Source organism: Aspergillus udagawae, assembly GCF_001078395.1.
Source record: "Aspergillus udagawae IFM 46973 DNA, scaffold_1, whole genome shotgun sequence".
In the NCBI taxonomy this organism is placed as follows: domain Eukaryota; kingdom Fungi; phylum Ascomycota; class Eurotiomycetes; order Eurotiales; family Aspergillaceae; genus Aspergillus; species Aspergillus udagawae.
The window spans coordinates 1242632-1257771 of record NW_025091264.1 but is presented as its reverse complement, the minus strand read 5'-3'; the positions used below and the strand labels follow the sequence as shown (position 1 = coordinate 1257771).

At 48.8% G+C, this 15140-nt stretch overlaps 3 protein-coding genes across 3 annotated transcripts; 2 read left to right on the top strand and 1 right to left on the bottom strand.

Moving 5' to 3' along the window:
- Positions 1-226: 226 nt before the first annotated feature.
- Positions 227-1301, top strand: Aud_000424 (forkhead box transcription factor; the record flags this gene model as incomplete). The annotated part of the gene is made up of 2 exons (XM_043285937.1): positions 227-718; positions 810-1301. 2 exons carry the CDS (start codon positions 227-229, stop codon positions 1299-1301), a joined length of 984 nt encoding a protein of 327 aa, XP_043141872.1.
- A 4064-nt stretch (positions 1302-5365) lies between these two features.
- On the bottom strand, positions 5366-6134 carry Aud_000423 (60S ribosomal protein eL34; the record flags this gene model as incomplete). The annotated part of the gene is made up of 4 exons (XM_043285936.1): positions 5366-5557; positions 5732-5855; positions 6031-6044; positions 6111-6134. The coding sequence occupies 4 exons, from the start codon at positions 6132-6134 to the stop codon at positions 5366-5368; spliced, it is 354 nt and encodes a 117-aa protein (XP_043141871.1).
- A 484-nt stretch (positions 6135-6618) lies between these two features.
- Positions 6619-13683, top strand: prp8 (U4/U6-U5 snRNP complex subunit PRP8; the record flags this gene model as incomplete). The annotated part of the gene is made up of 1 exon (XM_043285935.1): positions 6619-13683. One exon carries the CDS (start codon positions 6619-6621, stop codon positions 13681-13683), a length of 7065 nt encoding a protein of 2354 aa, XP_043141870.1.
- Between the last annotated feature and the right edge of the window lie 1457 nt (positions 13684-15140).

Here is a 15140-nt window from a genome sequence, read left to right as displayed (position 1 = left end):
CTCTTTTGCGGAGAATCCTGATGATTCCAATCCCTGCTCAATAGGGTGGGTGAATTCAGGTTCAAGCAGCCCAGAGACCCTGGAGACAGCATTTACTTTTCCTGACCCATGGGCGCTCAATACGACTCAAGTTTATCCCCTCAGTGGTTCTACGTCGCCGCTGGAAGCTCCCAAAGATGGAAATCTTTATCTATTTTCATACTGTGATGAAGGGATGTCTCGTACGATGGCGCCTTACTCCAGACCGGACCAGGCAGATATTCAGTTTGGGTACCCTCGTGTGACTGAAAGTTCGTCGGACTGGATCCAGGGAGTAGAGTGCCATGGTCGCAATGGCCCTGATTCTCAGATCTACCTTACGCCTTCACCACCCGCTGAACCCTTTCCACAACAGGCTGAGACGATGCATACCACATCCTCCCCCCAAACAAGGTCAGCTACGTCTTCCAATTCTTCACAGCATGTCGACCGTGAGAGAACAGAAATTCAGCGAGAAACTGAGCGCGCTGAAACAGAAAAGAATCCAATTTCAGACGACAGTGCACCCACAGACCTTCCGTATTCCCATTTGATCGCGGAAGCTCTTAAGACTGCTCCTGATAGGAAGCGTACTCTTCAAGAGATCTATAGCTGGTTCGAGCAAAATACAAGCAAGGGGAGAGACCAACGCTCAAAGGGATGGCAGAACAGTATCCGGCACAATCTCTCAATGAATGCGGTACGTGGTCCCACAGATACTCCATGGTTTTACCCTTTCTTTGTTTTGATCTCTGCTGGAGTTGCGTGCTAAGGTGCGACTTAACTCGCAGGGCTTTGAAGCTGTGAGGGTAGAATCTCACAATGGCAAAAAGGCCATGAATTACTGGCGCCTTACGGACGAGGCATACACGAAAGGCATCCAGTCGACTACCCGATACAGGAAGCAAGCGAATCACAAAAGGCCGTTGGGCTCGGATACACCGGCTCCCCAGCGCCAACGATCTGGGGCCAACGGCGGGAAGGCGACCAAGATTGCAGCCAAGTATCGCGGCCAGGTGTTTTTGATGACAGGAGGCCAGCAGGACGCTGCACAAAGAGAACGACTGTATCTGCATCCTGCCCCTCTGCAGCAGCAGCTACCCTCACAGATGGGGAATCACTTCCCGTACCTTCGCACAGCTACTTCTGTGGCGACGACAGTGTCACCAACCCGTGCGTCCGGTCCTGCCACGCTCATGCATCGACCGTCAGCAGAACAGTACAATTTGGCTAGCGTCATTGGCTGCACGGAGGCCCCCTCCCTGTACCCCTATGTTCTATGACATGGCGGGGCCTAACGAAGAGTATTAATAGTCTTGCATATGAAAGCGGGATTGGAGGTTGCTGTGGATTCTATTCGCTCCCCCATTGATTACCTACAGTTAATAACCATGGCTGGTGGAGCGGCCCGGAACCCTCGTCAGATCGTCAACTCAGTGTATCACAATTGTTGGACTATTGAGAGAAGAGAGCGGGCCGCAGTAAGACACATATTTGAGACCAGGGCTCTGATAGCTGACTTGCATAATCTAGCTAAACATGTACTGTAGTTGATTATTTCCAGCCCAAGCCAGCATTTGTTCATGAATTCATGTCGATGCACTTTCCTTTTTGATCCATTTTCTTTTTCATTCCTGGCTTAGTAAGAGCGAAAAAAGTTCCTCGCGTCGAAGATTTCTTATTTGTTGTGTCCGGTCCTATTACCTCTCCAGGCTGATTTGATTTGTCTCTTCATTTAACGTCGATCATGTGGACAGTCAGTGCAAACTGTGACGCGATGATGATGATGGTGATGATAATGATAGGGTAATGCCAGTTTCGAACAGACTCTCAGCATCCATGTCAGCTTGTCGTAGGACTCGCGTCATCGAGGACAGAGGATGCTGCCCGATGTACACCGTACTCCGTATAGATCGTTCATCTACACGAGTCAGAACACAAAACTAATACATGCAGATAGTGCGAGGCAAAAACGACCCATTCGGCCAAAGATTCAGCCGTCCTCGAGCTCATTTTCCAGCCATGAAGTCGAGGGACTGGTGGTGTTTCTCCCTTGTGATTACCTACGCAAGGCATCTAGTTGATAAAATGAGAGGGAGCTAAGGTGGCATCTTCAAGGATGCGCATGTACGTATGTATGGGTATGTGGAATATGTAAGTAAAGGTCCTTAGGGTGTGGTGGGGTCGATTCGATAGTGGGATAGTCGCTCATTACGCCGGAGATGAGGCGAGACGAGGCGAGACGAGACTCCGTTGTCATCTTGTTCGCTGATTTGAGCGGCATGAAGATCTGGCGAGTCGTCTCTCCAGAAGACCGAATAACCCCAGCGCACTAGATGACCCTAAGCACGTAATGGGCTTTTAGCGCAGAAAATTAAACTCTGCTGGAAAGCACTATCAAAAGTACCTTACAAATGCCTAACTGACAGGTATCTAGACAGAGATAGTCTACATAGGTTAGAGTTTGACGTTTCATGTATGTCTAATGCTGTCAGCCTGTCACATCCGATTCGAACTGGGATGTAGAGCCCTCACCCTCACCCTCACTATCTCAGTCGACTTTGTGGATATCGATATGCCACTGGTAATGCAGCCAAGCCCAAGGGGGTGCAGTGGCAGCGCCAGAGAGCCTGATCACAGTGGGTTCTGAGTCGCTCTGGGCTTGATTCGACGGGTTTTATTTCTCATGTGCTTTGTTATTCGATGGTTTAAGTAAGATGTCCGTTTTTATTTTCAGGCGTGGATTGTACCAGATAAAGGAGGTTGAGACGAGCATCCACGTCAGATCCCCTGGGATGGGCCACCGATCAAGGTCATTATCGTCTGACAGTGAGATTCAAGGTCTTGGGCGTGATGACACACTCCTCAAGTAAGTAATTACAGTGCATCTTTAATTATCTGCGAGTTGGACTTCTTTTTCCTGCAGGAACTTGAGACATAGACTCCACTGTCAAACTCAGCAAAGTGAATCGATCCATTCATATCCATGAGTAATCAATTACTTCATGCTTTCAAAGCTGCAAAGAAATGCCAAAAGGATGTTTTCTGTAGAAATAGCGGCCCGCTCCGAACTCTAAGCTGCTTGAACGTAGACTATTTGGGGGCAAAGGGCCGAGATACAGCCTAGGCTTGCCATTGTTCTACAACTACAGAAACGGATAAGGATCAAAACGCTGCTTTTTTTACATCCTTACAGACCTTCCATTAGCGGGCTGCATACTCCGTATGGTGATCGACTCCAAGTGCTTGATGAATTCTACGTCTCCACGAACTAGCATTATGGCTTGAGCGCCACGATTGGAGATACAAGGTGAAAAGAGTAAAAGAGACCGTGGTCTTTCCTCCCTGTCATTCTTTGTTGTGCATCATGTGGCTTATTATTGTTTCCGTGCTTCATGTCACTGGGGCGTATGGGATGTTCCTCATGGGGCATGCTTCTCATCAAAGAATAGAACATGATTCCACTTCAGACTAGCTCGTTGCCTTCACAATTATGACCGGGTTGCCTGAATGCTCCTTCCGCCTGTCCTGACCGGACCTTAAACACCCGGGGTTGTCACAGCAGGGATTCATTTCCCAAACAGCACATCCCATATCAGCCTCCAGACTAGGTTATATTCGGTGCGTACTTATTTCTCACCCTTCTTGCAGTTGCAGAGAATAGTTGCTAATATTTACAGATCAATCGGGGACCCAACCTCCTTTCCGCCATCCCCGAGCATATGATCTTCTTCCTACATCCTGCTCGGGGATCTGCTTATGTGGATTCTATTATAGATCCCTCTGGTATCAGCACGTAGATACAGCTGGTTTCACGCATTACCAGTCCGGTTGACGACCAGTTTTCGTGCCGAAGCTTCTCACGAGAATCACGGGTACCTGGAGAGCGGAAAGAAGGGACTGAGTGACGTCCACACCGCTCCCATAGGATGCCGACAGCAGTGTAATCTGCACAGCAACGTACATCATGTGTCTGAGCCAAAAAGGTATACATGTGTGATCTTTTGATGGCTTGTTACATAATTGACAGGCGACATTCCTCTGTCGATCAGCTTCAGTGACAGAACTCTATCTACTGATAAACTAATATGTCGAATGTCTCATGGACGGTGGACTTACAAGCCAGCATCTTTCTTCTATCCGAAGTAGATCCTTAGAAGTGCCGATTAGTGGAAGGTCGTAAAGCCTCAAACGATAGATGCATGACTTAGACGCATGCTTGACGGCGCCCATTGGCCCTCCCTCGGAATCGAGGAGCGACTCTCTCCAGCAAGATCCCCAAAGATCTACAGAACAGCAGTCGATTTCACAACAGTGGGACACTTTGTTAGACCCTCAGCTGTGTACGCTATAGCTAGCTGCATGCCGTCCTAATAACCGACCAGGATTCACCCGGTTTCGGTACCTGAGGGTACTTTGACGTGGATAAAAAAGGATTTTGTCAAAAAATACATGACAAGATTTGTCCAGTGATGAATTCACGAATGCGTGTATATGTACCACATCCCGTACGTAGTTTCATGCTCTTATGAATAACAGGATCAAAAAAGAGCAATCTACCAGGTTAATGGTTGCTGTGTCGAATGGTGATCACGATGGTATATTTGTGTCATGGATCACGAGGAGGGAGCTCTGACATCGTTCATCCATCTGTGCGTTCTTCGAGAAGGATATCATTACTTCTGCCGTGAAGAATCTGATCCTCCCGTTCACGTTTTGCCAAAGTAGCACAGTGGTACCCGGAGCAGTAGATGTCGGGTCCTAGTACATGCACAAGCAGGCACCCTCTTCTAGAAATATACTATCATGCCCGACTCTCATTTCCACACAGCTATGCTTTTCCTGGTATCATTGATATATATATATATTTATATTTCCTCTTGGACAGTATTTCTGGTGCTGACGCTGGCAATCCTGCCATGACCATTGACCATAAAGATATTTATCTGAGCCCTGAGAAGATGACAATGAGCGGGAAGGTATATGAAACGATTTCTCAATGATTAACGAGTAATCCGTAACTACGATATCTTCAAATGAGATCGGCCTGCGGAAATGGAAAGCTACGCAACCGGACAGAGTGAAATGGTTCTCTGATGAGCGTGATCATTATTTCATCGCTGGATACCTCGTGTGTTCCCTGTGGGCAGATCAACACAGTGACAGGGAGAGCTGATAACTCATGATGAAAATGAAATTTCATTGATAGCCACGTCCATTAAGGTTCGCATGCTAGCCGTGTCTGTTCATCTTTTATCTCTAAGAGAACCGTACCCGGCTGAATTTTTCCATATCATTCGCTCCCACTTTAAAAAAGGACCAACACCGAGAACAAAACGTAATCCGTTTAGCGCTTGCCAGCGGCCTTCTCCTGAGACTCCTTGAGGACCTTCTTGACGATCTTCTGCTCCTCAATCAGGAAAGCACGAACAATACGGTCCTTGACGCAACCGGCGCAGCGAGAACCACCATAGGCACGGCTGACGGTCTTCTTGGGCCGGGAGATCTGGGAGTATTCACGGGGGCGGAGGGCGGGAATCTAAGCCTTGTAATCAGTGACCCTGCTCGTCTTCCTATCACTTGGCTAGAGACGATCAAATGTGCGCGTTCCGTTCCTCGAGCTTGTCTCTTGATTCGACAGTATAATCGAAGACATCCAAAAGAGCGCACATAGGACCGCTTGCTAGCTAGAATTTCACACGGGAGCACTCACGCCGGGGAGCTTGATGCCACAGTCACCGCACTTGGGGGCAGTGCCCTTCTTCTTGATGTGGAGGTAACGGAGCTCGCCGCCAGGAGTCTTGATGATGCGGACCTTGTTGGACCGCGTGTTGTACCTGTAGAACAAAAACCTATCAATATCGTGCTTTCAAGGGCAGATTCGGAAGTGATGTGTCTCGTCGCGCCAAATATCATGCGATATGCCACTGAACTGAAGCGAACAACGCCGAGAACGAAAGCGACGCAGGGAGCATAGTATTGTGAACTTCTGGGGGGAAATTTCAAACGTACGGGTTCCGTCTCCGCTGTAGGAAAAAAAGTAAATCAGTATTTTATCCAAGCATGAAATATATGCCAGTGTGAAAACTCACGTATTGCAATCTGTTGTTCGCCATTTTGATTGTCCTTGAACCTCTGAAACGGTGGTCAAGAGTTTGGCGGCGGCGTCGTCGGTTGTCGTCGTTGTCCTCGTAGAATTCTCAAAGTCATCTGGATTTGTGTGGGTTTCGCTCGGAGCCCTGGAAGGCCGCGCTAGCGCGAATTTGGCGAGCACACGCTAACCCCAATAAAGACTAGCGTCTTTCCGCGAAGAGCCGCCACCTCTGTTCAAGCTTGCCCATTACCAAGAAAGAGCCAGAACAGTGTCTTCCATCACCCGTTGTGAGAAGGGGATCGTTCGGGAGTTGGGATTTTCTCTTCGGGGCTATCATTTCATCCTTTCGACGCGAATATATCTTCATAATCATCACTTTTGTGAAGTCCCGCCAGTGCTTTCGTCTCGAGTTTGATGATTTTTCCCGACGTGGTTTGACGCGACTTTGCTCCATTATCAGAGTCGGCTAGGTCGAAAGCGTCTTTCATTCATTAATCGCCATCACCATGGCGTCGTTGCCTCCTCCCCCTCCCCCCGGATGGGGTGCAGCAGCCCCTCCTTCCATGCCTTTGGCGCCGCCGCCGCCAGGATACCAGCCCCCAGCGGATCCGAATGTCGCAAAGTTTGCTCAGAAGAAGAACGAATGGCTGCGGACGCAGCGCAATCGTTTTGGAGAGAAGAGGAAAGGCGGCTTTGTTGAGACACAGAAGGCGGACATGCCTCCAGAGCACTTGCGGAAGATCGTCCGAGATATTGGCGACGTATCACAGAAGAAGTTCAGCAACGAGAAGCGCAGCTATCTCGGCGCGCTGAAGTTCATGCCTCACGCCGTCCTGAAGCTGCTGGAAAACATGCCCATGCCTTGGGAATCGGCTCGTGAGGTCAAGGTGCTGTACCATGTGAATGGCTGCCTTACGCTCGTGAACGAGACCCCGAGGGTCATCGAACCGGTCTTCCATGCTCAGTGGGCTACAATGTGGGTGTGTATGCGGCGAGAGAAGAGCGACCGCAGACATTTCAAGCGGATGCGCTTTCCCCCTTTCGATGACGAGGAACCTCCCCTATCATGGTCGGAGAACATTGAAGACGTCGAGCCCTTGGAGCCGGTCCAGATGGAGCTCGACGAATCCGAAGATGCCCCCGTGTATGAGTGGTTCTACGATCACCGCCCGCTACTTGATACCCCTCATGTCAATGGACCAAGTTACAAGAGCTGGAATTTGACTCTTCCACAGATGGCAACCCTCTATCGGTTAAGTCATCAGTTGCTCAGTGATGTGGTCGACCAGAATTACTTTCACATGTTTGATCTCAACAGTTTCCTTACGGCAAAGGCCTTGAATGTTGCCATCCCCGGTGGCCCACGCTTTGAGCCTTTGTACAAGGACATCGACCCCAATGACGAGGATTTCAGTGAATTTAACGCGATCGATCGCATCATCTTCCGAGCACCCATCCGGACGGAGTACAGAGTCGCTTTCCCTTTCTTATATAACACCCTGCCGAGAAGCGTGAAAGTTTCCTGGTATTCTCATCCTCAAGTCGTTTACGTCCGAACCGATGACCCTAACCTTCCTGCTTTCTACTTCGACCCTGTCATCAATCCAATTTCGTCGCGCTCTGTCGCCCCCAAGAACATTACGGTCAGCCATGAGGATGAGATCTTTGGACCCGGGAACAACGAGGACGATCTTTTTGAACTCCCACCGGAGGTGGAGCCCTTCTTCGCCGACGAGGAACTGTACACACCTGATACTGCCTCAGCGATCGCCCTGTGGTGGGCTCCTCATCCGTTCAATAAGAGATCAGGGAAGATGGTGCGCGCGCAGGACGTGCCACTCGTCAAGCAGTGGTACCTGGAGCATTGCCCCCAGGGCCAGCCCGTGAAGGTCCGAGTATCGTACCAGAAGCTTCTCAAGACGTATGTGCTCAATGAGTTGCACAAGAAGAAGCCTAAGGCCCAGAACAAGCAAAATCTGATGAAGACTCTGAAATCTACCAAGTTCTTCCAGCAGACGACGATCGACTGGGTTGAAGCTGGTCTCCAGGTTTGCCGCCAGGGTTTTAATATGCTCAACCTCTTGATTCACCGAAAGAACCTGACCTATCTGCATCTCGACTACAACTTCAATTTGAAGCCAGTTAAGACACTGACCACTAAGGAGCGAAAGAAGTCCCGCTTCGGTAACGCTTTCCACTTGATGCGTGAGATTCTGCGCCTTACAAAGTTAATTGTCGATGCGCAAGTTCAATATCGTCTGGGTAACATCGATGCTTTTCAATTGGCCGATGGCATTCTGTACGCTTTCAACCATGTTGGACAGTTGACCGGTATGTACCGTTACAAGTACAAGTTGATGCATCAAATTCGTTCCTGCAAGGACCTGAAGCATTTGATCTACTACCGGTTCAATTCTGGCCCTGTGGGTAAAGGTCCTGGTTGCGGTTTTTGGGCCCCTGCTTGGCGCGTTTGGCTGTTCTTCATGCGCGGTATCATTCCTCTTCTTGAGAGATGGCTTGGAAACTTGCTTTCTCGTCAGTTTGAGGGTCGTCATAGCAAGGGCGTTGCCAAGACCGTCACCAAGCAGCGTGTCGAGTCGCACTTCGACCTTGAACTGCGAGCCTCCGTCATGGCGGATCTGATGGATATGATGCCTGAAGGTATTAAACAGAACAAAGTGAACACAGTTTTGCAACATCTGTCTGAAGCTTGGCGATGCTGGAAGAGTAATATTCCCTGGAAGGTGCCGGGGCTTCCAGCACCGATCGAGAATATTATCTTGCGATATGTGAAGAGCAAGGCCGATTGGTGGATATCTGTCGCGCACTACAATCGTGAACGTATTCGCCGCGGTGCCACCGTGGATAAGACTGTTGCCAAGAAGAATCTTGGTCGACTGACTCGACTTTGGCTCAAGGCTGAACAGGAGAGACAGCACAACTACTTAAAGGATGGTCCTTATGTATCTTCGGAAGAAGCGGTGGCGATTTACACTACCATGGTGCACTGGCTCGAGTCTCGCAAGTTCTCACCCATTCCGTTCCCGAGTGTCTCTTACAAGCATGACACCAAGATTCTTATTCTTGCTCTCGAACGCCTCCGCGAGGCCTACTCTGTAAAGGGTAGACTGAACCAGAGTCAGCGAGAAGAACTTGCTCTCATTGAACAGGCATACGACTCTCCTGGAACCACGTTGGCCCGAATCAAGAGGTTCCTGCTCACGCAGAGAGCATTCAAGGAAGTTGGAATCGATATGAACGACAATTACAACAACATCAACCCTGTCTATGATGTCGAGCCGATCGAGAAGATCACGGACGCCTACCTGGACCAGTACCTTTGGTATCAGGCAGAGCAGCGCCACCTCTTCCCAGCTTGGATCAAACCCTCGGATTCTGAAGTCCCTCCACTGCTGACCTACAAGTGGGCCCAGGGAATCAATAATTTATCCAACGTCTGGGAAACTGCCGATGGCGAGACGAATGTCATGATTGAAACGGAGTTGTCCAAGGTCTATGAGAAGATTGATCTTACTCTCTTGAATCGTTTGCTACGTTTGATCATGGATCACAACTTGGCTGACTACATTACTTCGAAGAACAATGTGCAGCTGAGCTACAAGGATATGAACCATACCAACAGCTACGGATTGATCAGGGGTCTGCAGTTCTCCGGTTTCGTCTTCCAGTATTATGGTCTTATGATTGACCTGCTGCTCCTTGGATTGCAAAGAGCCAGCGAGATGGCAGGTCCGCCGCAGAGTCCCAACGACTTCTTGCAATTCAGAGACCGTGCCACAGAGTCAAGACATCCCATTCGTTTGTACACTCGCTACGTTGACAAGATCTGGGTCTTCTTCAGATTCACCGCGGACGAGTCCAGGGATCTTATTCAGCGCTTCCTTACGGAGAATCCTGACCCTAATTTTGAGAATGTCATTGGGTATAAGAACAAGAAGTGCTGGCCGCGTGATTGCCGTATGCGTCTGATGCGACACGATGTTAATCTCGGTCGCGCTGCATTCTGGGACTTGAAGAACCGTCTGCCACGGTCAATTACGACAATTGAATGGGATGATACCTTTGCTAGCGTGTACAGTAAGGACAACCCGAACCTGCTGTTCTCCATGTGTGGATTTGAGGTCCGTATTCTCCCAAAGATTCGCAATCAGAATGAGGAGTTCTCGGTCAAGGACAGTGTGTGGTCTCTGGTAGACAACACCACCAAGGAGCGCACAGCCCATGCTTTCTTGCAAGTAACAGAGGAGGACATTCAGAAATTCAACAACCGAATCCGGCAAATCCTCATGTCCTCAGGTTCAACCACTTTCACCAAGATCGCCAATAAGTGGAACACCGCTCTTATCGCTCTCTTTACATACTATCGTGAAGCTGCTGTCTCCACCGTCAATCTCTTGGACACGATTGTCAAATGTGAGACCAAGATTCAGACTCGCGTTAAGATTGGTCTGAACTCGAAGATGCCCTCGCGTTTCCCTCCTGCGGTCTTCTACACGCCAAAGGAATTGGGAGGTCTGGGCATGATTTCGGGTTCTCATATTTTGATTCCCGCCAGCGACAAGCGGTGGTCGAAGCAGACGGATACCGGCATTACTCACTTCCGAGCGGGTATGTCACATGACGAGGAAACCCTCATTCCTAATATCTTCCGATACATCATCCCATGGGAGGCTGAGTTCATCGACTCTCAGCGAGTCTGGATGGAATACTCTCAGAAGCGGATGGAAGCTCAGCAGCAGAATCGCCGTCTGACTTTGGAGGACTTGGAAGATAGCTGGGATCGTGGTCTCCCTCGTATCAACACTCTTTTCCAAAAGGATCGAAGCACACTCAGCTTCGATAAAGGTTTCCGTCTCAGAGCTGAGTTCAAGCAGTACCAGCTGATGAAAAGCAATCCATTCTGGTGGACAAGCCAACGTCATGACGGTAAACTCTGGAACTTGAACGCCTACCGCACCGATGTCATCCAAGCACTTGGTGGTGTTGAGACTATTCTCGAGCACACCTTGTTCAAGGCAACTGCTTTTCCATCTTGGGAGGGTCTCTTTTGGGAGCGAGCATCAGGCTTCGAAGAAAGTATGAAGTTTAAGAAGCTCACAAATGCTCAGCGATCTGGTTTGAACCAAATTCCTAACCGTCGATTCACCCTGTGGTGGTCCCCAACCATCAACCGTGCCAATGTCTATGTCGGTTTCCAGGTGCAGCTTGATCTTACAGGTATCTTCTTGCACGGCAAGATTCCCACTTTGAAGATTTCCTTGATTCAGATCTTCCGTGCGCACTTGTGGCAGAAAATCCACGAATCCGTTGTCATGGACTTGTGCCAGGTGTTTGATCAGGAACTCGAGCAGTTGGGCATCGAGGCTGTCCAGAAGGAGACCATCCACCCACGTAAGTCTTACAAGATGAACAGTTCGTGCGCAGACATCCTGCTCTTCGCAACAAACAAGTGGAACGTGACTAGACCTTCCATCTTGTTCGACACCAAAGATGTCTACGAGCCGACCACTACCAACAAGTTCTGGCTTGATGTGCAGTTGAGATACGGCGATTACGATTCTCACGATATCGAGAGATATGTCCGCGCCAAGTACCTCGACTACACTACCGATAGCATGAGTATCTATCCTTCTGCCACTGGTCTCATGATCGGTATTGATCTTGCATACAACCTCTATTCGGCATACGGACAGTACTTCCCTGGCTTGAAGACTTTGATCCAGCAGGCCATGGCCAAGATCATGAAGGCAAACCCTGCCTTGTATGTACTAAGAGAGCGTATTCGAAAGGGTCTGCAGTTGTATGCGTCTGAGAGCAACCAGGAATTTCTCAACTCTCAGAATTACTCCGAATTGTTCAGCCCCCAGATTCAACTGTTCATTGACGATACTAATGTCTACCGTGTCACCATCCACAAGACCTTCGAAGGCAACTTGACTACAAAACCCATCAACGGTGCCATCTTCATCTTCAACCCTCGGACTGGTCAATTGTTCCTCAAGATTATTCACACTAGTGTTTGGGCTGGCCAGAAGCGTCTTGGCCAATTGGCGAAGTGGAAGACAGCGGAAGAAGTTGCAGCACTCATTCGGTCTCTGCCTGTGGAAGAACAGCCTAAGCAGCTCATTGTCACTCGAAAGGGTCTTCTGGATCCCCTTGAGGTCCATCTACTCGACTTCCCCAACATCTCCATCCGTGCCTCTGAGCTCCAGTTGCCGTTCCAGGCTGCGATGAAGGTCGAGAAGCTGGCAGATATGATTCTGCGGGCAACCGAACCACAAATGGTTCTCTTCAACCTCTACGATGAATGGCTCAAGTCCATCTCTCCGTATACCGCCTTCTCCCGACTGATTCTTATTCTGCGAGCACTGCACGTCAATATCGACAAGGCCAAGATCATCTTGAGACCTGACAAGACGGTAATTACACAAGAGCATCATATCTGGCCTACGCTATCGGACGAGGATTGGATCAAGGTTGAAGTGCAACTTCGTGACTTGATTCTGAACGATTATGGAAAGAAGAACAATGTGAACGTGCAGAGTTTGACGAGCAGTGAAGTCCGAGACATTATCCTTGGTATGGAGATTAGTGCGCCTTCACTTCAGCGGCAGCAGGCCGCGGAAATTGAGAAGCAGCAGGAGGAAGCGAAGCAGCTCACAGCGGTCACAACGAAGACGCAGAATGTTCGTGGTGAAGAAATCATCGTCACGACAACTTCTCAATACGAACAGCAGTCGTTTGCCTCGAAGACGGAATGGCGTACCCGGGCAATTGCGACATCGAATCTTCGCACGAGGGCCAATAATATCTACATTTCATCAGATGATGTTTCAGAGGAAGGGTACACTTATATCATGCCCAAGAACATCCTTCGTCGCTTCATCACTATTGCCGATCTTCGAGTGCAGGTTGCTGGGTATCTCTACGGTAGCTCACCTCCTGATAACGACCAAGTGAAGGAGATTCGAACCATCGTCATGATTCCGCAGGTTGGAAATACTCGGGATGTTCAGTTGCCCCAACAATTGCCACAGCATGAGTATCTGAACGGGCTTGAGCCTCTCGGTGTCATCCACACGATCTCTGGCAACGAGCCACATTACATGACTGCTATGGATGTGACCCAGCATGCGCGGTTGATGAATGCTCACCCCTCGTGGGATAAGAAGACTGTCACGATGACGGTGTCATTCACCCCTGGATCTGTTTCCCTTGCAGCGTGGGGGCTGACGCCCCAGGGTTACAAGTGGGGAGCTGAGAACAAAGACACCACATCTGACCAACCACAAGGGTTCTCGACCAGCATGGGTCAGAAATGCCAACTGCTGCTCAGCGACAAGATACGTGGATATTTCCTGGTCCCTGAAGATAATGTGTGGAACTATAGCTTCATGGGAAGTTCTTTCGGCAGCGTCGAAAAGCGACCTGTCTATGTCAAGATTGATACACCGTTGAGATTCTATGACGACAAACATCGTCCTTTGCATTTCCAGAACTTCGCTGAACTCGAGGACATTTGGGTTGATCGTTCCGATAATTTCGCTTAAGCAAGTACTGGTGTTGGGATTCCCTTGTTTTCTTTCTCTCTATCTTGTGTTATTGTCCCTGTTCTCGAGGCGCTTTCCCCTTCTTGAAATGTTTCACATTATTTTTACTCTTAAGGCATGACCGAAGTGGCTTCTTTCCTCCATTGATCTGTTTTTTTAGGGCGACATAATTTGAGTCATGGCCAGAAAAGCAAGGAACGATCATCTTTATGCGATGCAGACCACAACTTGAAATGAATACTGCGGCCTTGTATGTATGTACAGTAGTTATTACAATGATCAGTTGGTTGATTAATATTCTATCGTCGAGCTGCTCTGAGACTTGATTCGTTCTATTGAGTTTGATGTTTGCTTGATTCTTGATAAGCAGTTCGACTATGTTCCCTAGATGGACTAGAGAGTAGAGACTAGTATCCTTTTTTTTTTTTTTTTTTTTTTTTTTTAAATTAATACGGGGCTTAGAAGGATTGGTAAACTAGATGGTGCAGTCTAGTTATGACACACTCGAGACTGGACTGGGCTGGAAGCATCTTTAATTGGGAGATGGTTTGATTGTTTGACGATGGCTTCAGATCATCCCACCAACAGGACCCACGCTACGTCGACATTGACAACCACCTCTTCCTGTCTATCTATCTTTTTACCCAGCAGGCTAGTTACGAAGCAACTCAGCCATTTCCCAACCTCCCAGCTTCCTGCTGTTCCATTCTGGCTCAGTCTTTTCGAAGACACTAACGTCATTCCTTCCGGTTGGCTCCGGTGTAGGCCTCAACTTTCTAAGTCATGGGGACCGAAGAAACCTCAATTTTCGTTTTCTTGGCCAACCATTAGCGGTTTCTTTTGCGAGAGTGAAAATCTGTTTCACCATTGCCTCAAGGACTCTAGAACTAAAGTCAAAATCCATGCGGTCCAACAGTGTTACAGTAGTGAGATGCGGGTGGAAATCATCGATCGCAAAGCATGCCGAAAGACTGCAATCATGTCCACCAATGTACGCTATGACAGATTCTAATCAACTGACGGGTCTACCTTACTTCGCATACAGATTGCCCGTCAAACACACCAGGCTGATGGCGATCTCGACGGATTTAGATAAAGTTGATGAGAACGACGGTTGACATCCCTCGACGAGTCACAACTCACAAGTCAACGAACGCACACGGACCACAAGCCATCTCGGAAACTAGGCAATTGAAATCCGACCGTTAGTCGGGGAGGGCTTACCCTTCTCATCCAAGTGATATTTCTGATTTCTAAGAGAGACACAGTGAAATAAACTCGGGGGAAGCTCACTCGACAATCTTTTGACGGTCTCGGCCTTATTCCGCAGGGAACTCGGGTATCCCGTTGTTAGTTTCTGACAACAGTTCCGGCGAAATAGGAAAAAGGAAAGAAAAAAGAAGAAAAGAAAAAGAAAAATCCATCCAAAGAGAAGCAGGGAAACTGTCGATAAAAAT